This window comes from Leptodactylus fuscus, chromosome 2 (assembly GCF_031893055.1).
Source record: "Leptodactylus fuscus isolate aLepFus1 chromosome 2, aLepFus1.hap2, whole genome shotgun sequence".
Classification (NCBI taxonomy): Eukaryota; Metazoa; Chordata; class Amphibia; order Anura; family Leptodactylidae; genus Leptodactylus; species Leptodactylus fuscus.
In genome coordinates, this window is record NC_134266.1 from 110,712,771 (window position 1) to 110,736,674 (window position 23,904).

General features: G+C 43.1%; 1 protein-coding gene across 2 annotated transcripts; it reads left to right on the plus strand.

Moving 5' to 3' along the window:
* The first annotated feature begins 11,703 nt into the window (after positions 1–11,703).
* Positions 11,704–23,248, plus strand: SRSF1 (serine and arginine rich splicing factor 1). 2 transcript variants are annotated; one of them, XR_012715056.1, is made up of 5 exons: positions 11,704–12,039; positions 12,364–12,572; positions 15,892–16,064; positions 16,256–16,922; positions 22,907–23,248. XR_012715056.1 is itself a non-coding variant. In XM_075264370.1 (4 exons), the coding sequence occupies exons 1-4, from the start codon at positions 11,846–11,848 to the stop codon at positions 16,448–16,450; spliced, it is 771 nt and encodes a 256-aa protein (XP_075120471.1). In that variant the 5' UTR covers positions 11,704–11,845; the 3' UTR covers positions 16,451–17,300. The 2 variants fall into 2 exon arrangements, 1 of the variants encoding a protein (XP_075120471.1); XM_075264370.1 differs by lacking the exon at positions 22,907–23,248 and having other exon boundaries at positions 16,256–17,300.
* Positions 23,249–23,904: the final 656 nt, after the last annotated feature.

Below are 23,904 nucleotides of genomic sequence, written 5' to 3' on the forward strand. Positions count from 1 at the left end.
CCTGTCCGCTTGAGAAGTCGGACATCTTCACTTGCGGACAGGGAAGGACGGGCACGGAGTACAAAAGAACGCACCCGATGCCCATTGAAATGAATGACAGGTGTCACGGACACAGCTAGTGTCCGCTCCTAATGTCCGTGACAGATTTTGAGCGGACACTACCTGTCGGACACCGACGGTAGTGTGAACGCTCCGTTATAGTGTGTGACAGAGTGGGGTGTCAGTGGCTCCTTCTCTGGTTCCATAGCTTGCTGCCCTCCAATTCGGCCCTCTAGGTCATATTCCCCTAGGGGGGCTACTATATTGATTGGTTGCCGATGTTGTTTAGCTATTTACTGACTTTTGCTCTGTCCTCTGCACCCTTGACTACGCGTTGCTGCCACTGGCACCTCAATGAAACGCTGCATAAGTCTCCAAACTCACTCTCGGCCCTGCGCACGCACCCGACCGATTACTTCTGAGATAATCTGGGCTCAGTGGACTCTTCTGCGGTTCTCTGGGAAGCCCATAATGCGGTTATAAGGGGGCACGGTATTGCACTAGCCTCTAGGCTCAAGTAGGATAAGAAGGCTCAGGAGCAGATTCTCCAAGCTCGCGTTCACTCCCTTACCTCTAACCTAGCAGCATATCCATCCCTTGGGGTCCTATGTTGCCTTGTTCTTGGACCCCCGTGATCTGGAGACCCTCCATGTGCAACGACTTCTTCTGTTTTGAGCGGGGTAATAAGTCCCATACATTGCTGGATAGGACCCTCAGGGACCACCGTGTAGCTTCCACCTCACATTCTGTTCGCAAACCCTTTGGAGTTCTTCAGCATCACCCAGTTGCTGAACGCTGATGTTCCACTCCTACTACTCGATTGTATAATTTGCCCTCCCCACAGACACTGTCCTGCACTGATGGTCACTCTCAGCTTGCAGACTACTTGGCTGACTGCCATTTGCCGCGCTTATCCCCTAATGCTTTAGCTTCCCTGAACTTCCCCATTACTAGTGAGGAGTTAGAGAGGGTCCTGAAGGACCTCCCTAATGATAAGCCCCGGGAATGGACCGCTTACTTATTCTAATTACGCTTTTCGGGGGCGTGGCCTGAACATCTCTGTGTGCAGACGCATCTTCTAGTAGCTCCCGGTCCCCAGGCTGTTTTTACCTACTTTTGGTGGGTCAGAACCCTCCAGGATCCCTCTCCCTGCAATGGATTGACGTGTGAGCCAAAAGGGCTTATCCTCCTCCCGCGTGGAGCTGCAGATTGCACGATTCCTGATGTCCTCTGCCTCCTCCTCTGTTCCACCCGGCGGGGTCAAGATGGCGCCGGCGTGCGCAACCGTGGAGAAGGAGGAACAACCTCCCCTGCAAGCCGTGGGGTCTCCACTGCCTAATTCTGCTCTGACGTTGGAGCTCTTGCCCTCCGTGCCTCCACTGCTTCTGCCTGAGAGTAGATTGGCGTCCAGTGTTCAGGTACTGGTCCCTGTGCTCCCTGGCTTCCAAGATGGTGACCGCCATGCGGCTAAAACTCTGCTGCTTACCCTAAACGTCCTAAACTTACGGACATTTGGAATTTACTTCGTAATATGCCCACTAAATCAGATCTGGAGCCTATTGTGCACAGAGTGGAGGAGAAACAAGAACGAATTGTGTCAGAGTTTGTCGGAATTTTAGTCCCTGACGGGGCAAATCGCTCCCTGGCTACCCAACGTACTCTTAATCGCCATATCCTTCTCCAGGTTGATGAACAGGAGAATGGGGGCTGCAGGAACAACATCAAGCTGCGGGGCATCCCTGACACAGTTCCTCCAGCTGAGCTTAGTTCTACCATTTCTTATATCTTCAATACAGTCCACTCCCGCCCCGTTGATTGGATGAGGTGGCTCCCCCCTCCACTCAAAAGCTTCGACGTAGGAGGCAGCAACCGTGGCACACGACACAGACACGTTTTCTTCAGCAGTGCTCTAGATTTTCTCCACTTCAAATGTATTCTTTAATCATATAGTTCTGCCCTTTACCTCGCCAAACAAGCCTATTTCACTGCTCTCATCTCTTCTCTCTTATATAACCCTAAAATGCTCTATGAAACTTTTCATTCCTTGCTCACACCCAAGGTGCAGGCGCATTAAGACCTTAGTGCAGATAACCTGGCCACTTATTTCCATGACAAAATTGTTAAGATCCTTCAGGAAATAACTACCCAATCCCCAGGTGGCATTGATTCCCTCACCTACCATAGTACTGATCCCTTCAGCAACTACATTTCAGACTATCCATTCTCATCTTTTGAACCTGTTACAGAAGAGGAAGTATTCTAGCTACTTTTTTGTCTCGCCCTACAACCTGCAGTAGTGACCCTTTCCCCTCACACCTTTTCCAATATCTGTCGATTGCTGTCACAACTTACCTTACTAAAATATTTAACCTCGCTCTCTCTTCTGGAATTTTGCTGTCATAACCCCATTATTGAAAAAAATCCTCCCTTGACCAGTCCTATGCTGCTAACTATCGATCCGTCTCTAACCTCCCCTTCATCTCCAAAATCTTGGAACGCTTGATCTATTCTTGTTTAGTCCGTTATCTCTCTGCTAACTTTCTTCTTGACCCCCTACAATCTAACTTCTGCATTCTACTGAATCTGTCCTTACAAAAGTCTTCAATGATCTCCTGACTGCTAAATCCAATGGTGACTTCTCTCTTCCTATTCTTTTGGATCTCTCAGCAGAATTTGACACTGTTGACCATCAACTCCTCCTCACTATGCTCCGTTCAGTCTGCCTCAAGAACACTGTGCTCTCCTGGTTCTCCTCTTATCTCTCAGAACGAACCTTCAGTGTATCGATTGCAGGCTCTGTTTCTTCTCCTCACTGTTGGGGTTCCTTTGGGCTTGGTCCTAGGCCCCCAGCTCTTCTCTCTACACAGCCCCCATTGGAGAAACCATCACCAGATTTGGCTTCCGGTACCACATTATGCTGATGACACCCAATTATACACATCTTCCTGGGACATCACCCCTACACTAATATAGTCTCTCTGCTATCTCAAATATAATGTTTTTGCTCTATTTGAAACTGAATCTTTCAAAGACTGAACTACTGCTGTTTATACCATCTAATAGATCTGTCCCTGATATATCCATTGCTGTCTCAGGACTTACTATAACTCCTAAGCAGCATTCCCGCTGCCTCGGAGTTGTGTTTGATACAGACCTTTCCTTCACCTGCCATATCCATTCACTTACACTCGTGTCATCTACTCATCAAAAACATCTCCAGAATACACTTTCATTACCAGAGATACATTAACCCCTTCCCGCCGATGGCACTTTTTGACTTCCTGACCAAGCACGATTTTTCAAAACTGACATGTGTCACTTTATGTGGCAATAACTTTGAAACGCTTTAACTTACCAAAGTGATTTTGAGATTGTTTTTTCGTAACACATTGTACTTCATGTTAGTGGTAAATTTTGGTTGATATGTTTTGTGTTTAATTATGAAAAAATAGGAAATTTGGTGGAAATTTTGAAAAATATGCATTTTATAAAGTTTGAAATGATGTGCATTACATACAGATAGTCAGACCGCCAAAATTATATCCTAAATCTCATGTCCCAGATCTCTGCTTTATGTCGGCATCAAACTTTAGTCACCCTTTTATTTTTTACGGACATTAGAAGGTTTACAAGTGAAACAACAATATTCAAAATTTTCAAGAAATTTCCAAAACCCATTTTTTAAAGGGACTAATCCAGTTATGAAGGCGTTTTGAAAGACCCTTGTATTAAAGCCCCCCATAAATCACCCCATTTTCAAAACTGCACCCATTAAATAAGCCAAAACAACATATACCTAGTATTTTAACCCTATAAGTGCTTAACAGGAATTAAAACAAAATGGAGGTGAAATTTTCAAATTTGATTTTATTTTACTAATATTTTCGTTTAGCCCTAGAATTTGCACATTCACAAGGGGTTAAAGAAGAAAATGCATCCCACAATTTGTTATGCAATTTCTCCCGACTACCATAGTACCCCACTTGTGGGTGTAAACTAATATATGGACGCACAGCGAGACGCAGAAGGGAAGGCGCGCTAAGGAGCTTTTAGAGGGCAGATCTGGCTGTGATCAGTTTCAGGAACCATGTTGCATTTACAAAGCCCTTGAGGAGTCAAAACAGTGGAAACCTCTAGAAAGTGACCCCATTTTGAAAACCGCACCCCTCAAAGAATTTATCAAGTGATGTAGTGAGCATTAGTAACCCCCGAAGTGAATATGTAAGCTGTGCGGAGTAAATTGGGTACACCAAATCCCATTCTATTTTCCCACTAGCTCCTATGACACGGATGGGGAAGAGGAGCATTCTGGGGGATCAGCGCTGGTGTCTTCTCTCTCATAAGCTCTAAATATGGGGTGTCCCCTGAAAACGCTCGCACAGCTTATACATTTCCTTCTAGTCGCAGCCACTTACGTCCTAATGATTTGGCGACTTTTGGAGTTTTTGTCTTCACATTGTACAAGCTAGATTTTGATTTTTATCTTCTGGCAATGTGGCCATATGAGGGCTTGGTGTTTGCGGTATTAGATGTACTTTTCAATGCCACCATTTTGGGGTGCCTGTAACTTATTGACTACATTTTATTAACTCTTTCTGGGTAGGATGTAAAAGGAAACATCATTCTGGCATTGCTTTTTAGCATTTATTTTTTTTCCCGTGCAGCATACAGCATAAGTAACATGTTACTTTTATTCTGCGGGTCGATACAGTTACGGCGATACCTAATTTATATTATTTTTTAATGCGTTGTTATTTGTGCAGAATAAAAATCAATTTAGGGAAAAAAATCAATTATTTTTGCATCGCCATCTTCTGAAAGGCATAACGTTTTTATTTTTCACTAGACAGAGCTAGTTGAAGGCTTATTTTTTGCGGGAAGACCTCTTCTTTTTATTGGTACCATTTTGATTTTCATCTGACCATTTGTTTACTTTTTATTGAACATTTTGTAAGGCAAAGGTGGTGAATAATCATTATTTTGTGCGGTTTCCTACGTTTTTTTTTTTTACGACATTCGTCGTTCAGGTTAATGTTTTAATTTTATTGTTCAGGTTATTACGGACGCGGTGATACCAAACATGTAATTTTTTTTCTATTTTTCTTTATTTTACATAATAAAACATTTTATATGGGGAAAAAGGGATTTTGGGGGCTTTATTTATTTCTAATTTATTTTAAACTTATTTAAACTTTTTTATTTTTACTTTCTTCTAACTTTTTTTTTTCTGTCCCTCATGGGGGATTGAAGCAGTGATCGGCTGATCACTGCTTCACTACATATACGCTGCAATACACGTGTTACACGTGTATTGCAGTGTAAAGGAAGCTGTCAGCCTGTGTAGACGCACAGGCTGACAGCTTCCTTTTGGGCAGGATCAACCAAGTACGAGGACGGGGTAAGTGACGGGCTGCCCCCTACAAACACCGGCACCCTCAGAAACCGGCGCGAGGGGTGCCAATAGGCACCATTTTGAAGCAAAACCCCGGAGATGCCGGCGGTCTTGTTGACCGCCGGCATCTCAGGTGTTAACACCCGCGATCAGACCCGGTTCCCGGTGTTACGGGGCATTGTCAACCATAACATACGGCTTCATACAGTTTCTGTGTGCGCACCATGCATCCCCCGTACTAGTACAGCGGTTTGCGGGAAGTACTTCCCGGCAGTGCCATACTATTACGGCGGATGTCGGGAAGGGGTTAAAGACAAGACACTTATTGTTGCTCTGATTCACTCTCGCCTTGACTACTGCAACTCCCTTCTAATCAGTCTTACCCTTACTAAACTCTCCCTGCTACAATCTATTCTGAATGCAGCGGCCAGGCTCATCTATCAGTCTAGACACTATAGCGATGCCTTCAGTCTGTGTTAGTCACTACAATGGCTGCCTATTCATTACAGAATACAATATAAACTTATCACCCTCATCCACAAGGCTCTCTATAATGCTACACCTCGCTACATTTTCTCCCTCATCTCTGTCTATTGCCCAACCCATGCTCTCCATTCACTCAATGATCTAAAACTAACATCCTCTATCATCAGAGCCTCCCACGCTCGTATACAAGATTTCTCCCGAGTTGCACCACTTCTCTGGAATGTTCTATCCCAAACAACCAGATTAACTCCCAATTTCTACAGCTTCAAGCGCAAACTAAAGACACATCTTTTCAAAAAGGCCTATCATAATTTCTAATGTAAACCCTTCCGTACCGTAATTAGAATCCCTAAAACAAACCCTCCTCTGTTCACACTCCCACATTACCCCCACAGGATACCGTGTTTCCCCGAAAATAGGACGTACCCCGAAAGTAAGGCATGGTAGACATTTTGCTGCCTTGCCTAATATAAGGCGCTCCCCCGAAAGTAAGACGTAGTGAATAGAAATGAATGGAAGTAGCCGGACAGCGGGGGGTTAATCGGCGTGCCGGGCCCTTCCATTCATTTCTATGGGAGCGTGTGTGGGCATCGACCGGAGGCATTAGTGCTGGATGTCTGCTGACACCAGCAGACACCAGGCGGCTATGGCGGCCGCCCAACTCCCGGGTGGCCGCCATAGTTAAACACCTGGTGCCGGGTGTTTAACTATGGCGGCCACCTGAGAGTCGGGCGGCCGCCATAGCCGCCTGGTGTCTGCTGGTGTCAGCAGACATCCAGCGCTAATGCCTCCGGTCAGTGCCCACACCGACCGTGGGCATTACCCCTTCTGGTGCCGGTGATCGCCAGCGCCTGGAGCATGCTCCAGGGCCGACGTCACGTTGGCATGACAGCCGGGAGCCTTTTAAAGGCTCCCCGGCCTGTCTGCAGTGCTTTTCTTTTGCAGGCTGCTCTATGCAGCCTGCAAAAGAAATGACGATGTTTTTGCAATGCAATGCAATTGCAAAGGTCTGATCACCATTGCATTGCATTAGTGATCAGACCTTTGCAATTGCATTGCAAAAAAATCGTCATTTCTTTTGAAGGCAGGTTGCCTGTCTGTAATGTATTACAGGGGGTTAATAAATGCAGAAAAAAAAAAAAAAAATAAAAAAATTATATATATATATATATATATATATATATATATATAAAAAAGTATTAAAAATTCAAATCAACCCATTTCCCTAGAACACATATAGAAGTATGTAAATACTGTGAAACACATAACGTACATGTTAGGTATCCCTGTGTCCAAAATCGCCTGCGCTACAAATCTATAAAAATATTTTTATACTGTACAGTATTTAATAAATGTAAATTTTTATATTTAGCAATATATGTGAATTCTTCTTTGAAAAAAAAATAAGACACCCCCTGAAAATAAGACATGGCGCATCTTTGGGAGCAAAAATTAATATAAGACACAGTCTTATTTTCGGGGAAACAGGGTATGATGCTGTTTTAGACTAACTCTATATATCCAGGCACCATCTGCATGGTAAAGGACACGACTGGTGACGGCTGATATAGTTTTATGTTTGTGTAATGACAAAATTGTCTGACCATTGTATAAGCAATGCTACCTCTTGTGTCACCCCCTCTAACTCATAGATTGTAAGCTCTTGCAAGCAGGGCCCTCAGTGCCATTGTGTGAAGTGACTATTTCTTTGTAGGGTCATTCCGTGTCAAGTGAACCAATGATTTTTCCCTCTATATTTTTAATTCTTTTGAGATTTTGTTATTTGGTAATAGTGTGTCAGAGAATGAAAAATGTGAAGAAAAAAAAAATTCTAAATTTTTTTTGGGATTTTTAATTAATTTTCAAAGTTCAGAAAAAGTGCGAATTTCTGTGTTGCCTGCCTTTACATTTCTCCTCATAACTTAGGCTAGAAAAAAGATAGAGAAACAAAATAAACGCCATTCTACTCAGAACTATACAGGCTTTCACCAAATATGTCACAAGAGTATCTTTGTTAATATTTTACCGATGTGAACGCAAATGCAAAATTTTAAAACGCATTTCCGAAAAAAACGTTTTATTTAAAAATTTCAAAAAAATGCACATGAGCCTGCTATGCCCTTAGCCACATCTGTACCAAAATTCAAGTTGGGATTGCGATGGGATAATATTTTAAAATATAACTATTAGTGTCATTCCGAAAATCTTGAATTCAGATCTGTCCTTCTGAGCTGAAGGAGAGTTTGTTAAAACATCGGTTACAGGAAGCAGAACCCATCCAAGGGACTCAGCAATACCACACTTTCATTCCATATAGTGAAACAGAAATAAAAACAAGGATTTTTTCATTCAGCAATGACAGTGAAGTCCATGAAGTGGTAGAAGGCGGCACAAGATTGGCAATGGATGACATAACTGGTTATGTGACCTGTGAATATGATCGGCGCTGGTGGCTGGCTACTGTACTCTCCAAAGATTGTGAAAAGGAAGACATAAAATTGACTTTTATGCATCCTTCTGGTCCAGCACCATCCTTTGTGTATCCAAGAAAACCAGACATTTTACAAGTCAACAAAAATCAGATATTACCGTATTTTTCAGACTATAAGACGCACCTAGGTTTTAGAGGAGGAAAATAGGGAAAAAAATTTTGAAGCAAAAACTGGTAAAATATTTAATGTATGGGAGTTGTAGTTTTGCAACAGCTGCATGGCCACATTGACAGGTGACCCTGCAGCTGTACGGGGACGCATAGAGTGTTTTTTTTTGCGGGTCCAGAAGTACTTTTTAGTTATACCATTTTGGGGATTATCTATTGCTTAGATCACCTTTTATTGAAAAAAACCCCCGGTGGTTTATGATATATGATTTTCTACTTTTATATATATATATATATTCTAGGGACAGGAGGTGATTTAGAACTTTTATTTATTTCATATTTTTATTATATATTTTTAAAGCTTTTTTTTTTTTTTTTTTTTTACTATTTTATTCCCCCCCCCCCCCCCCTGCACAATTGTTACATGTAGAAATAGGTGTTATAAATATTGGTTCTTGTACTCTTGTTAACATATAATTAGGATGAGACTATTTAGAAAATCGCACTTGAGGATATGAGCAGCTTTTTTCTTTCGGTTTGTTCAATGCATTCAGGTTGAAAATGCTGAACAAGTCGTGTTCTGATGATGACGCTAGGTTCACACCCGCGTTCAGGGTCTCCGTTTTGTGCTTTCCGTCTTCTGCATACCAGAAGACACAAAGCACAGACCGGTTCCGGCCGTGAGCGGCGGTGAGTGTTTTATGCTTTCCGCCGCGAAACTGGATTTTTTAATCCGGACACAGAGTACTGCATGTGGGGTTAATGCTCATTGCCTAGGGGCTATAGGGGTTAATGCTCATTGCCTAGGGGACTATAGGGGTTAATGCTCATTGCCTAGGGGGCTATAGGGGTTAATGCTCATTGCCTAGGGGCTATAGGGGTTAATGCTCATTGCTAGGGGGCTATAGGGGTTAATGCTCATTGCTAGGGGGCTATAGGGGTTAATGCTCATTGCCTAGGGGGCTATAGGGGTTAATGCTCGTTGTATAGGGGCTAGACCTAGGACCACAGGGTGTACAGGGCAGTTATGCTCATTGCTTAGGGGTTTCTTCACTTACCTGTGAAGATGTCACTGAAGTTCTCCTTCATCCACTTCAGTGCTCAGCCTGGATCGCTTCTCCGGGTCTTCTGTGCAGCCCTGTGAAGAGACGTTTGCCTGATCTCACGAGATTAGGCAGGAGAAGCAGCTCCGACACTGTCCACTGCTAATTGGACAGTGTCAGACTGACGTAGCTTTTCTTTTTATCGTCAGAAACGCCCTTCTGACACTAAAGCCTTAATTACCATACAGGGCGCCAAAATTTACGGGGCTCACAGCTCCAAAACGAGGGGGGCTAGGGAGGTAATTCAAAGTGCACTACAGTCTATGCAGCTGCATCTATAACATGGGGCAGAAAGCTGCACAGGTTGCAAAGTGGTGAAAGGTCCTCTTTAACTGTCAATTTTAGATCCCCTAGGAGACTTGGACCCCATGATGTGTGATCACTAATGCAATGCTAGTACATTACAAAATAAAAGCACAGAGCAGCCGGTAAAATAAATAATGCAGAGAAGCCTGGGAGAATTCAATAGGCTCTTGGCTGTCATGTGAATGGATCCCTGCTCCAATCCACCATAAAATGGTGGTGCCCATGTGCCGCTGGGAAAATGGCACCTCCACCAGCTTTAACCGAGGTGTTTTATACACTGTTTCAAAGCTGACAGGGAATTTTCAGTTTGGCCAGCATCTGCCGAGGTTCCAGAGATATCTGTGCCGTTAGTTTTGGCTACCAATATCACTGCACTGACAGGCCCCATTCACACATAATCCGCCCCCTCACAATGGCGGTCTATGTAGACAGCTAGCATTCTTTTTCCACTAGCGGCAACATGCCTTTCTTCAGGTGGAATCTGCGGTTGAATCAGCTGCGGTGTCTGCCTCACGACAGCACCCTCTGGACTAGGCCCATTCATTTGGGCCTAATCCGGAGAGGAAAGCCGCGACAGGATGCTGTGCACTGCACCGGCATCCCGTCAGCTGCGATGGAATATGGACACGCGTATTTGCATGTGAACTTAGCCTCAGAGCAGTTGGCCTCACAGCTCAGTGTCATTACTGGGTGGTGACAAATGCCCCTTTTCACAGTAGAAGGCTATAGAGGTATACTTTCAGGGCATTGTTCTACACCACCCTGCAATTACTCTTTGCTGAGTCCGGCTCCTCTGACAGTGCTGTCATAACAGTAGCTGAAACTAATGGCACCAATAATTATGGGGCATATCGGCAAATGACAGCGTGCTAAATTCAAAACACTGTCGACTATGCAAAAGCATACCGTATAACACTCCTGACCTCTCACGTCCTCTTTAAGTAAGCCAACTAAAGGGTGGTATAAACATAGAATTGACAGTCTAAGGCAGGGGCCCCATGTAGTATAACTGGCAAAAAACGCAGCGTTGTACAGTCCATGCAAAGTGGATAGGATTCTGCCTAATCCCATTCACACATTGTAGAAAATAATCCACAGCGGTAATGTGGCGATTTAAGAAAACGCTTTTGTTTTTACAAATCAGAGTATGTCAATTATACCTATGGAAACGCTGGTTTCCGTACAGGAATAATGGTTGGGAAGTAGGTTTTGTTTTATGGACAATCACTTTAAGCCTCATACAAAAGCACATTTGTCCAGTTTTTGCATCACTTTGTTTAAAAACACAAAATAAACCCTGTGAAAGCATACATTCTTTCATTCATACACTATTTATTTTGGACAAAAATATTTTCTATATTAAAAACTGAACTTAAAACAAGCCTAATAACATCCTATAAAAGTATGTCTCATAAAATGCACATGTTCCAAATGGATTTTATAGCGCGGGCATCTAGTTATTGTATAGAGTCACTACACAGATTCGTAATGGCGTCCCTTGGGCATGAAGCACATTAGAAGCGGGACATATTTTCCCGCCGATACCTCAATGGGTTGGCTTATGTGGAGAGTTTACGTCACATGCAGTTTGTTATTCCTCCCGCCCTCAGTGTGCAGAAGAAAGGCCTTCTCGGGTTTCCCTCATACAAAGTCTTTCTATTCCGACCTCAGCCTTAGATTCGTGGGCAGTCCTCGCACCCTGCTCCTTTGTACATTACGAATCCTCGCCCGGCGGAAGGTTACACTGCACATTCTCCAGGCGGTATCACTGCGCGAGGCGGTGTTCGTAGGAAGAGCTGAAAAGACAGAAGACGCCATTTTGTGCAGCTCCTTCAACAGCGGAGAGAAGCTTTTGCTTCCGCCGAGGCGACTTTCCATTTTTCTCTTTAAATCGTTCCCTTTAAAGCTTTCAAGCTGGAGATGTCAGGGGGTGGCGTGATTAGGGGGCCGGCGGGCAATAATGACTGCCGAATTTACGTGGGGAATTTGCCTCCTGACATCCGGACCAAGGACATAGAGGACGTGTTCTATAAGTACGGAGCCATTCGCGACATCGATCTGAAGAACAGGCGAGGTGGCCCTCCCTTCGCCTTTGTGGAGTTTGAAGATCCCAGGTACTTCTATGTCAGGGGGGTAACGTGTACTTATACGGACCTGCTATAGTGCTTTGGGGGGATGTCGAGGCTGTCTTACAATGACGAGGCCTTATGTACAGAGGTCGGCATTCTCGCGCGCGAGGAATCGCTAAGGGCGCCGTGCTTTGTGTGGGGGGGGGGGTGCAGCCATTAGCACGTGCGCTCTCCGCTGACTAGAGCACCATTGTCCACAATGCATCTAACCCGTCCATTGTATTTACAGTAATCCTCTAAGGTGTTTATGGCAAAGGAAAATAACACTTTGAAAACTCATTTTGATATATTTTTTTTTTGTCCTAATAGAGATGCTGAAGATGCGGTGTACGGACGTGATGGGTATGATTATGATGGCTACCGCCTACGTGTTGAATTTCCACGGAGTGGTCGAGGGGCCGGAGGAAGAGGAGGTGGTGGTGGTGGTGGTGGCGGAGGTGGAGGCGGTGGTGGTGGAGCACCACGTGGAAGATATGGACCTCCATCAAGACGCTCAGAGTATAGGGTAGTGGTATCAGGTGCGTTTGTCTTGTGTATAGATCTTCAAAACTTGTTGGTTTTTTTTTTTTTTTTTTACATTTAATGTTTTCCATAGATCACTTTAGTTCACATCTGTGTCTGATGTCTATTCTTTTAGTTCATGGTAGGAACAGAAAAAAAACTGATCTCAGAAATAATGTAGCCTAATGGACTTGGTTGACTATAGAGGGAAGCTGTTGGATAACTGTTGTCATGACAGTCGGGAGATGAAAATCAAAAACCACCTGCAGCGGGTAGGGGTTAATCCATATTCAAACTAGCCTTTTAGGACACCAGGGTACCGGAGCACCGATTTTTACCTGTGGTTGCTACCTAGTGCTGTCTATCCCTAAATCGGTAGTTCCTTAACGGGGTTTGATCGAACCCTAGGCTCTATGCACGGTTCATTTTGTGTACCAGTAAAAAAAACAAAACATATCTATGTCTTGAATTTGGAAAAAAAATCTTAAAGAAGGGTTCGGTGAATGTGCATGTGAAACTAGTGGGTTCAGTACCTCAAACAAGGTTAAGAACCACTGCCCTAAATATAGAGACTGAGCCATCTTGATGAACAGTAGCCACAGGCATAACAATCACTCTCGCAGATGCAGGCTCTCCAGTGGTGCACTAAACAATTTTTTTTTATATAGATAGATTAAAAGTTAAATTTCTCAGCAGCAAGATTGCATTTTGATACAAAAAGTATATTAAAGGGGTTCTCCAGGGAGGGTTTGGATAAATTGCTCTGACCCCTGGGTCATGTGACCTGAACCATCATCTGACCCGTGTCTCAATTTGCTTCTTCTTCTATGTGCACAGGTTATGTGTATTATGGAACTGGCTTTACTATTCTATTGTCAGCCCTCATGTAGCTAGCAGTAAACAGGAGGTGTCTGGTGCTGGTTCTGATCACACAACCAGGGGATGGCTTCTGCCTAGGAGCCTGTGCCTGTTCATTAGAACCCAAGAAAGTAAGTATTGAAATTTTTAATGAAAAACCCCTTTAACTATTTAAACTCTTAAATTAGCAAGCGATTTAGAAGAGACTACATTTGGCCTTTAAAATGGATGACCATCAGGAGACTCCTCCTCAACTGTTAAATGGAAACTTATAGCGATCTCTAAAGTGAAACTTGTGCAGAAGGTTAAATGACTAAAGGCTGTAGCGATATTCACATCTGTAAGTATAGGAAAGGGCTATGGCTGTTTCATAACTCTCAACATCAGTTGGCCCCTGAAATGTGGCTATCGCACAGACTGTTTCCTGACCAGGAATGAATGTCAATTTTGCATCCTCTGAAACCGGTGTTTATCAAGCTGATGCACATAGCATACATCTAAACTTCTCTGTAGAATTAATACCGTGAACAAGGGTCAGGAGGTTGCCAAACAGCCATTAAAGGGATTCTACCACTAAAACACATTTTTTTTCTAGTTAACACGTCGGAATAGCCTTTAAAAAGGCTATTCGTCTTTTACCTTTGGAAGTGCTCTCCGCCGCGCCGTTCGTTCAAAATACCGGTTTGTACCGGTATGCTAATTAGTTCTCTCGCAGCGATGGGGGCGTCCCCATTGCAGCTCGAAAACCGACCGCAGCGCCGCCTCTATGGTCTTCTGTATCCTCCCCTTGCTTCTTCAGCGTCTGTCGGACGCCTGCGCAGTGCGCTCTTTTCGGCGAAGATTGCCGAACGTACTGCGAAATTGCGGTGCTCGCACTATTGCTGGGACCGCAATTTCGCGCATGCGCAGTACGTTCGGCAATCTTCGCCGAACAGAGCGTACTGCGCAGGTGTCCGATAGACGCTGAAGAAGCAAGGGGAGGATACAGAAGACCATAGAGGCGGCGCTGCGGTCGGTTTTCGAGCTGCAATGGGGACGCCCCCATCGCTGTGAGAGAACTAATTAGCATACCGGTATTTTGAACGAACGGCGCAGCGGAGAGCACTTCCAAAGGTAAGAGACGAATAGCCTTTTTAAAGGCTATTCCGACGTGTTAACTAGAAAAAAATGTGTTTTAGTGGTAGAATCCCTTTAAAGGGATCCTATCATTCAATCACAATTTTTTTTTTCTCCATAACACGTCAGAATAGCCTTAAGAAAGGCTATTCTTTTCCTACCTTTCGTTGCCTTCTATGTGCCGCCATTCGCTTGTAAATCCAGTTTTTGTTGGTATGTAAATTAGTTCTCTCGCAGCACTGGGGATGGGCCCCGGCGCTCAAACAGCACTTGGGGGCATCCTCAATGCTGCCAGAGAACTCTCCAGCGCTGCCTCCATCTTCTTCTTCTGGAATGAGGTCTTCACTGCGTCTTCTTCCGGTGGTGGCTTGTATCTTCTAGGGCAAAGCTGACTGCGCATGCCTGCGACCACAAGAAAAATAGCCGCTTACACAGTATTGTAAGTGGCCATTTTCTCGTGGCCGGCGGGCATGTGCAGTCGAAATGCCCTAGGCCTCAGGCCTAGAGTTCTCTGGCAGCATTGGGGACGCCCCCAGTGCTGTTTGAGCGCTAGGCCCCGCCCCCAGTGCTGCGAGAGAACTCATTTGCATACCGACAAAAACCGTATTTGCAAGCAAATGGCGGCACAGAGAAGGCAACGAAAGGTAGAAGAATAGCCTTTCTTAAGGCTATTCCGTCATGTTAGGGAGAAAAAATTGTGATTGAATGATAGGATCCCTTTAAGCAAAAGTATAATGCTAAAGCTTACGTTCCTGTCATGTCATCATTTTATGACATTCTGCAGTGCATACTGTAAGTATAAAAAACAAAAATCGCAACAGCGCCACTCTCGGAGGTTGATGAGGGATCATGCAGCAATCTCAACAGTAACTTAGCACCTCTCTCGACCCAAACAATTATGGGGAGTATTACTGGGTAGAAACATGTCCCAGTAGATACATAGTCGGGTGTTCTCTGTTAAAAACTTGAAGAAAGTCCAAAAAATGCAAAAAACAGAGTAAAAAACAGGGCACTCACCGACCAGTAGATAAAACTTGACAAACTTTTATTTCATTCTCTTTAAAAACATTGTGGCATCGTGTTTTTAAAGAGAATGAAATAAAAGTTTGTCAAGTTTTATCTACTGGTCGGTGAGTGTCCTGTTTTTTTTTCTTTGTTTTTTGCATACTGTAAGTATTCTGATCCATAAACAGTCTGATGTACAGTTCATGTAATGGAGCATTTATGCTTAGTTTGTCTTTGTTGAGCATTAGTAGTGTTGTCTTACAGATGGTGCTTGATTAAAATATTTTATTCCTGACAAAATGGCTGACTGGTGTAAAAGATGTTTTAAAAAAACAAAAAAAAACCCTTTTATTTCAGGACTACCTCCAAGTGGAAGCTGGCAGGATCTGAAGGATCACATGCGTGAGGCAGGTGATGTATGTTATGCCGATGTTTACCGAGATGGTACTGGTGTCGTGGAATTTGTTCGAAAAGAAGATATGACCTATGCTGTACGGAAACTGGATAACACTAAATTTAGGTCGCATGAGGTAGGTATATTTCACTGCTATTTCACTTCTATTTGCTGCATGACTGTTAATGCTTAACTTTATGGTCAGAAGGTAAGAGAAGCTCACCAGAACTGGAGTCATCTACATTCAAATGTAGAGCTACATCTTGCCTGAACTGCAAAGGAGGTTAAGCTTGGCTTGTTCAATCCCAGGTTCTATCTGTTTAATAGGGAGAAACTGCCTACATTCGGGTAAAAGTTGATGGTCCAAGAAGTCCAAGCTATGGAAGATCGCGTTCTCGCAGTCGTAGTCGTAGCAGGAGTCGTAGTAGAAGCAACAGTCGCAGCCGCAGCTACTCTCCAAGAAGAAGCCGTGGATCCCCTCGCTATTCTCCCCGTCACAGCAGATCCCGTTCACGTACATAAATAGTTAACAGTGATTTTTTTTTTTCTTTCTTTTGTAGACCTTTACATTGTATACAGTTTAAGTTTTTTTGTTTTTTTTTTATTCACTGTTTTATTAAAGTTTTTTGAAGTGTTAAGCCTGTTGTGTAGAATAGGAAGGCTTATCTTTATACCTACATATTCCTGCTCAAGTAAGTCATGTCTAGAGGTCTTTCAACAGATATAGGCAGAATTACATCATTCTTCAGAGGACCAGAGCTGGAGTGTTAACTACATGGCAATGGGGGTTTGGGAGGTTATAGTATGAAATGTGTTTTTGTTTTGTTTTTGTTTTTTTCTTCTGTGGGGAAACCTTATTTTACCTTGCCTTTTCATGTGTCTTTCTGTAGACATATCTGAAGAGATGGATTAAAGGATAATGGAGGACATTTCAATCATTTTAGGATTGTCAAATGGAGGCTTGAGGAGGATCAAATCAAATATGGAGGCCATGGTATGACTCCAAGTGCTATTGTGAGATGATATTGGCAGTATTGAAGTTATGCTTTGTTAAATACAATACCACCTTTGTTACCCAACATCTGTTGTGTTCACATATGCGAATGATCCACAATACAGTTGTTTTGTGGACTTCCTAACCTTGAGTATAATATCAGTACTGCTAACTCTGCATGTCCTCTGTGACCAGTAAATATAATTGCTATTTTTTAATGTCGATTAAAATACATTTCAAACCCTGTTTGTGTAGATTGCGATACATTGGTAGATGTTTTGATTCAGTGTTCCACCTACTCATTTTCTATTTGTGTAATTCAGACCTGTAGGTGGCACTCTGATTCTCTACTCTTTATTAAACACCCATTTCTTTGTAGTTTACTGGTGTACGTGATCAAATTTCAAGACTTTTAACAATATAGAAAGCTAAATGCTAAACCAATAATGGAAAGTATTAAGAGATCATGGGTACTACAAGTCACAGATGATTATTAGAACTTGATATGTTTCTGTTAGATTATAAAGATATTTTCTTCAGATATATCATGAGTATCAGGCTGGTGAGATTCTGACTTCTGGCACCCCTGTCAACTAACTGTTTCACAAGACTATGGCGTTAGAGTGCTTCTGTTTTGCATACCAAGCACAGATCTGTATGTTGCATAGTAGCTGTGCTTGATGTTGAAGCTTACATCCATTCATTTCATGTAACCAGTGAACGTGATCTTGTCCTGAATAGAAGCAGTGTTTACAAATGCGTCAGTCTTTTCTAACAGCTGATCAGCAGGGGTGTTGGATGTTGCACACTTGCCAAACGAATAGTGATGACTTGCGGATAGGATAGGTTATCAATATCCTAGACCTGGAACCCTTCTCTCCCCCCTTTTTAGGATAAAGTCTCATGCAGCATTGTTTCTGCAAACTTTTACAGTACCAGCAAATTTAGTAAGCTCTTGTTTAGTCTCATCCATGTTGGAGGAGGGGTAGGAGCTGCAGTTTTCAAAATGCAGTATGTTAATTTTAGCTACAAAATTGCAAGTATCTTTATGTATTAGTGTGAAGAAGGTGCATAGAGATAATTTCAGCAACAACGCAATGATAAACCCTGCAGTAATAAAACAAGTTTTTCCTGAGATTTATTTACTTCTATGTGCTGCATGGGGCCTTAGCCTAAATCTGAAGGTAGTCAGTTTCTTGCACACCCTCAGTGAATTAACTTTAATAGCTGAAATTTCAAGCAGTGGAAACTTAGCTGTCCATACTTTATCTTTTTGTAAGGGTTGGTTCACACTAGCGCTTGTATTCTGTCCGCAAGGAGTCCTCATGGAGACCACCCCCCGGACGGAATGCAATTGCAATTGATGTGCTTGCAAAGCACATGGAGCCCATAGACTATAATGGGCTCCGTGTGCTTGCCGCGCACTGCCCGCATGAATGAATTGTGCGCGGCAAGCACACTGAGCCCATTATAGTCTATGGGCTCCGTGTGCTTAACTGCACAGCGCTTGCATTAGCGTTGGTATTCCGTTCGGGTAGGGGGGGGGTCTCCATGCAGACTCCTTGTGGACGGAATACAAGCGCTAGTGTGAACCAACCCTAAAGCATGTTGCAAATTGGGTGGACCGGTCATGGAGAAGTAATGCTTAAATTGGTTAGAGGTTTTCTGGGTTCTTAGGATAGTTAATGAACATGTAGTCCGTGGCGATTTGTCACCCAGGACCCTCATATCAGCTGTGTGGAGAGGCCATCATGCTGCTCAAGGGCTGTTGCTTTGTTTCTGTGCAAATTATCATTCATATGATAAAGAATCAGCTCAATCCCACTAATGTGAATGGGTGCAAGACTAAGTACAGTGCCTTCAATGCCCAGCGCTGTTCTTGGTATCCAGCTAATCTGTGGGTTCCTGGGTGTGTGGGTAGGGTATCAATATGCAAGTCATGGAAAACCCCTTTAGGCTAAGGCCACACATTGCGGAAAACCTGCTTTTTGTGTGGCTGATTTATCTGTGTTTTTGTTTATGGTTTGTTGTGGGGTTTTTTTTTTTTTGTGTGTGTGTGGGGGGGGGGGTTCTCCAGCCGAGCCTGAGAGTGGGTTGAGCAAAAAGGAGTACTATAAATGCTTCATTTATATTTTCTATTCCTTTTGTAGCCACTCCTAGGTTTAGCTCAAACTGCAGCAAAATCTGCAACACAAAAATCAGCTTTGTGGGGCTTCAGCCTTAATGCGTATTGAGCATGGTCATTAAAGAGGACCTTTCACCACTTTTGGGCACAGGCAGTTCTATATACCGCCAGAAAGCTGACAGTGCGCTGAATTCAGCGCACTGTCGGCTTTCCCGATCTGTGCCTGGTGTGAAGAGCTTACGGCCCGGTACCGTAGCTCTTCTATGGTCAGAAGGGCGTTTCTGACCATTAGCCAGGAACGTCCTTCTGCCTCGCGGCACCAATCGCGCTGTGCTGTGGAGCCGGGAGGAACACCCCCTCCCTCTGCTCGCACAGCTTGTCCGTAGACTAACATTATCAGGAGGGGGCGTTCCTCCCGGCTCCACAGCACAGCGCGATAGGCGCCGCGAGGCAGAAGGACGTTCCTGGCTAATGGTCAGAAACGCCCTTCTGACTGTAAAGCGCTACGGTACCGGGACCGATAGCGCTTTACACCGGGCACGGATCGGGAAAGCTGACAGTGCGCTGAATTCAGCGCACTGTCAGCTTTCTGGCAGTATATAACACTGCCTGTGCCCAGATATGGTGAAAGGTCCTCTTTAAGTCCCCATCAGGTTGGGAATTGTGGGGAAGCAGTAGGCAAATTAACCTTGTTCTACACGCAGCTAGATCTTTCATTTGATTATCCTTTAAGTGGAAGGAAATTGACTGCACTCAAAAATCTAGAACATCAGTACTGGAGTGTGAGCAGGGATCTAAAAATATACTTGATAATTGTGAATTTCTATTACTAAAGTGTTTATAGTACCACACAATTCATTAGATATAGTGCAGTCTTTGTCTGGGTTAATTGATGACCTGTCCTACAGTTGGGTCATCAGATGAAGATGGGTGGGGATCCAACACCCAGGACCCATTCTGATCAGCTTTTTCCTGTAGTTTCATAGACCATGTGATGTCTAGTTAATTGGTTGCATGCCCTGATTGCTGCACTGTCCTATTCATGTGAATGGTTTAACTGATACCAAGCACATCCTATACAAATGTAATGCATTGTGTATGGATTCCTGGAAAGAGACCACAAGAATGACCATGTGAATGCTATGGTCTCTTCACACAGCTGATCTTGGTAGTCTGCATGTCAAACCCACTGCCTGTCTTTAATTGCCCACTTAGGGTGCATTCACAAGGAGGAAAATGGTCATTTCCTCCGTGTCAATGGAGCCTTACTGGACTCCACTGTGCAAATAGTCAATTTCTGTTCATTACAAATAAGTTGTAACTTCAGTCTTCTGCATGGATCTTCATCTAATTATGACTAAAGTTGTCCATACAACATCTATGCCCTTCAGAGCTCAATGTACATTCACGTCTGGCTGAATGTGCGTAAGACTGAACGAAAGTAATGGGTATGTTGATTTTCAACATGCATAACTCTATCACCCCCAGGCATCCACTGCTGGGAGGGGTGAGGGCCCCATACACATTAGATGGTTTCCAGCTACTGTCAGATTCATTGGGTTTGCTTGACTTCTATAGGTGGGATAGGGGCTGATCAGGTGAGTGTCTCATGCAGTGCTTTCTGCAGAAAGATCATGTAGGATGCTTAATTTTTAAAAAAGTTTTTTAGCACCCTGCTTTTATCTCTGCCCCCTGAAAACAATGGGTTGAATTCTGGTGCTGGTTTTGAGGCAAAATCTACCAAAAAATTGGCAATAAATTTGTGTGTGAGCATATGCTAACAGCCCCAGTGTAGCAGACTGAATTGCCCTCTCTTGCTTACGTATTAAATTGAGAACTATTCTGGTTTTCATGGCTTAATTTGTGTATAGCATATACACTTTTATAATATACATATTTAAAATTTTGCTCACCCCTTCATTACTATAGTCTGTTAAAAAATAAATAAATAAATCTCCTCTTAGGACGGGTTCACACCAGTGCCCAGTTTCTGCTTTAGGCAATCCGGCGGATTTCTGTCTTCTGCGCCTGGCAATCAATTTTCAAACCCATTCACTTGAATAGGTTTGCAAAGTGACCGCCCGTGAGTGTCTTGTCTCTCTGTGGCGAAACAGTGTCTTTTTTTTTTTTTCTTTTTTTTTTTACTGGACACAAAGTCCTGCATATCCAACTTTGTGTCCAGTTAAAAAAAAGAAAAAAAAAAAAATCGCTGCGGAGAGACACAAGATTTTTACAGGCGGTCACTTTGCAAACCCATTTAAGTGAATGGGTTTGAAAACTGACGACTTTCCGTCTCCTGTCCAGTTTCTGAGGGTTGCCTTAAACGGAGACAGAGCTTTGGTGTGAACCCGCCCTTAGTCCTGTGAAGTGCATCCGTAGAACTGAAGTGGAATAATCCTAGTTAGTCATGTGAGCCCCTAACACAGTGCAATGTCCAAGATACACATTTCTAGTTATATATAGAGTAGAATACATGCAAAAGTACTACAGTATCACATGTCTGTGGAAAAGAAAATCTTAAGTTCTCTGTGCGTCATGGGGGTGTGTTTTTTTTTTTTTTAAATCTTTGGCCACTTTTATTAACATGATTTCGCCTAGTGGCACAGCCATGTTGCAGATCACCTAGTCCGTTGGCAAGTGAATGCAATGCATCTTATTCTGTCATTGCTTCTATTTAGTCTTCACATGGATGTCATGTGTGCCAAACAAAATTGTATGTAACTCGAATGCACACTAAATGCCAGGGGTCACACATCACCCATGAAATGTACACTCCTTATTCCTCTTCTGTTAGCCCATAGCTGTTATACATGAGCTATACATTCTACTGTGCACAAAGATATCTGCACTTCTATAATAAATATAAGCAGAATTTTGAATGTGTTTGTTAGAAAATTGTATAATATCCCATTGTATAGGCAAAGTTAAAGAAAAATCTGATCTCTGGAGATGAGCGAGTACTATTCGAAACTACCGTAGTGGTTTCGAAACCGGTAATTGCGAATAGTACTCGCTCATCTCTAGTGATCTCCTTGTGTAGTCAGTGTAGACTGTCCCTTGAAAGGGATGTGCAACTAGTTAAAGGGGTTGTCTAGGGACATATATTTATCTTGCTATATCTGGCAGGTTTTTCATTATGGATTCACCACTGACCTTTGGTGTTCCCTCTTTTCCTGTTGCAGGTAAATTACCTGTGAGATTAGGAGAGAAGGGATGGAACAGTGACCATGGGGAGTAAAACCAGGCTGGAACTCCCCGGGTCCATGATGACGAATTGAATGAATACAGCAAGGTTAATTTAAGACCCTGGACAACTCCTTTAATAGTAGATTATGCCAACACTATTTTGGCTAGCACACAATTCTATGGTCAGAGAAGGTGGGGTGAGATGAAATATGACCTTGTGTCCTATCTGGATATTTCCATTTACAAGACTGCCAAACAGCATTATATATCTCTATGATGCTATTTGGGACTATAAGGAAAGTGTCTGGGCCAAGACATGTAACCTTTGGAAATGAGGCCTTATCTATGAAGTCTTTAATGTATACAGTTTCTATAATGCCTAATTTTGGTTAAGATGATGTTGCTCCTTCAGACACTTCATTAGCAAAGACTGTGCAAGTGCTGCACTTTCTTTCCAAGCCTACACAAGGCATCTGCTAAAAAAAAAATTAGCCTCTAAATCCTTTTATAATCTTGAAACAAAACATTTATTCATTTTGGGAATGTAATGGTTATCTGTGCCACTTTTTTTTTCTCCTCCTCAATAAGATGCACATATAACTGATCAGTTCCCAGAAACCTATGTTGATAATATCTAACTATGCCTCTTTTTTTGGTTTTGCTGGTTGTAAAGGTGTGGATTGGAGAGGGCTCACTGGATCCCAATCCTGGAACTGGATCATTGGATTCAAATCATAGGAAGGAGTGAATAGGATAGGGAGAATGCAATACCAGGATTCATGGAGCGGGATCAGATAACAAGAACATAGGAGTGGATTCCTGCCCCATCTTAACTACATTCATGTGGAATTTTATCATCAATTGGCTATTGTATAGTTTTTTTGTTTTTCCATTTTGGAAGAATTTTTTTTCCTTTTTTAAAAAATCAAAGAGGAGGCCAGAGGCAAGATGGAGCCACCTTCTGGGAAGGATACATCATGGATAGATGGTAATCAAAAGGGGATATGGGAGTGGGTGGGGGGGAGGGATTGACAAAAATAGTACAATGTTTCTAAATATAAATCATAGGGGGAGGGGAATTATACTTTTTTTTTTTTTTGATAGGGTGTAAATTGGCTTTTAAGGAACTTGTTTGCGTATAATTAATAAACAATGATTGAAATGTTTGTGTTTTGAGTTTCTGCAGTGCTACTATCTTAGAAGTTTTGTTTGGGGGTATTTTATTTGGGAGAAAAAAAGCACAACAATAAATGGTGTTATAAATAAGCTTCTTGGGTTGACATTTTAAAGCAATTGAAGTTGGATAAACTCCCACATGGGGTTGGTAAAGTGGGATCTGTGACTTCATTGCAAATTGAGACCTCTTTCTGAGGGGGAAAAAAACAAACATTTGCACCCATTAAACACTTTTCTGACATCCCTTGTACTAGTACTGCAAATATCGAGTGTTTAAAGATTGTGGCCGCCATAGCTGCCAGATGTCTGCTCTCTTATACAGCAGCCACTCGGCGCTAATGCCGTGATCAGTTGACACACTGATCATGGGCATTAACCCTTTTGGTGCCATATTACCAGCGGTGTGTGGGCACCACTATTTTGCCAGGGATCATTGGCACTGGGAACAAGCTTTGGGCCTGGTGACCTGTTGTCATGACAACCTGGAGTCTTGTG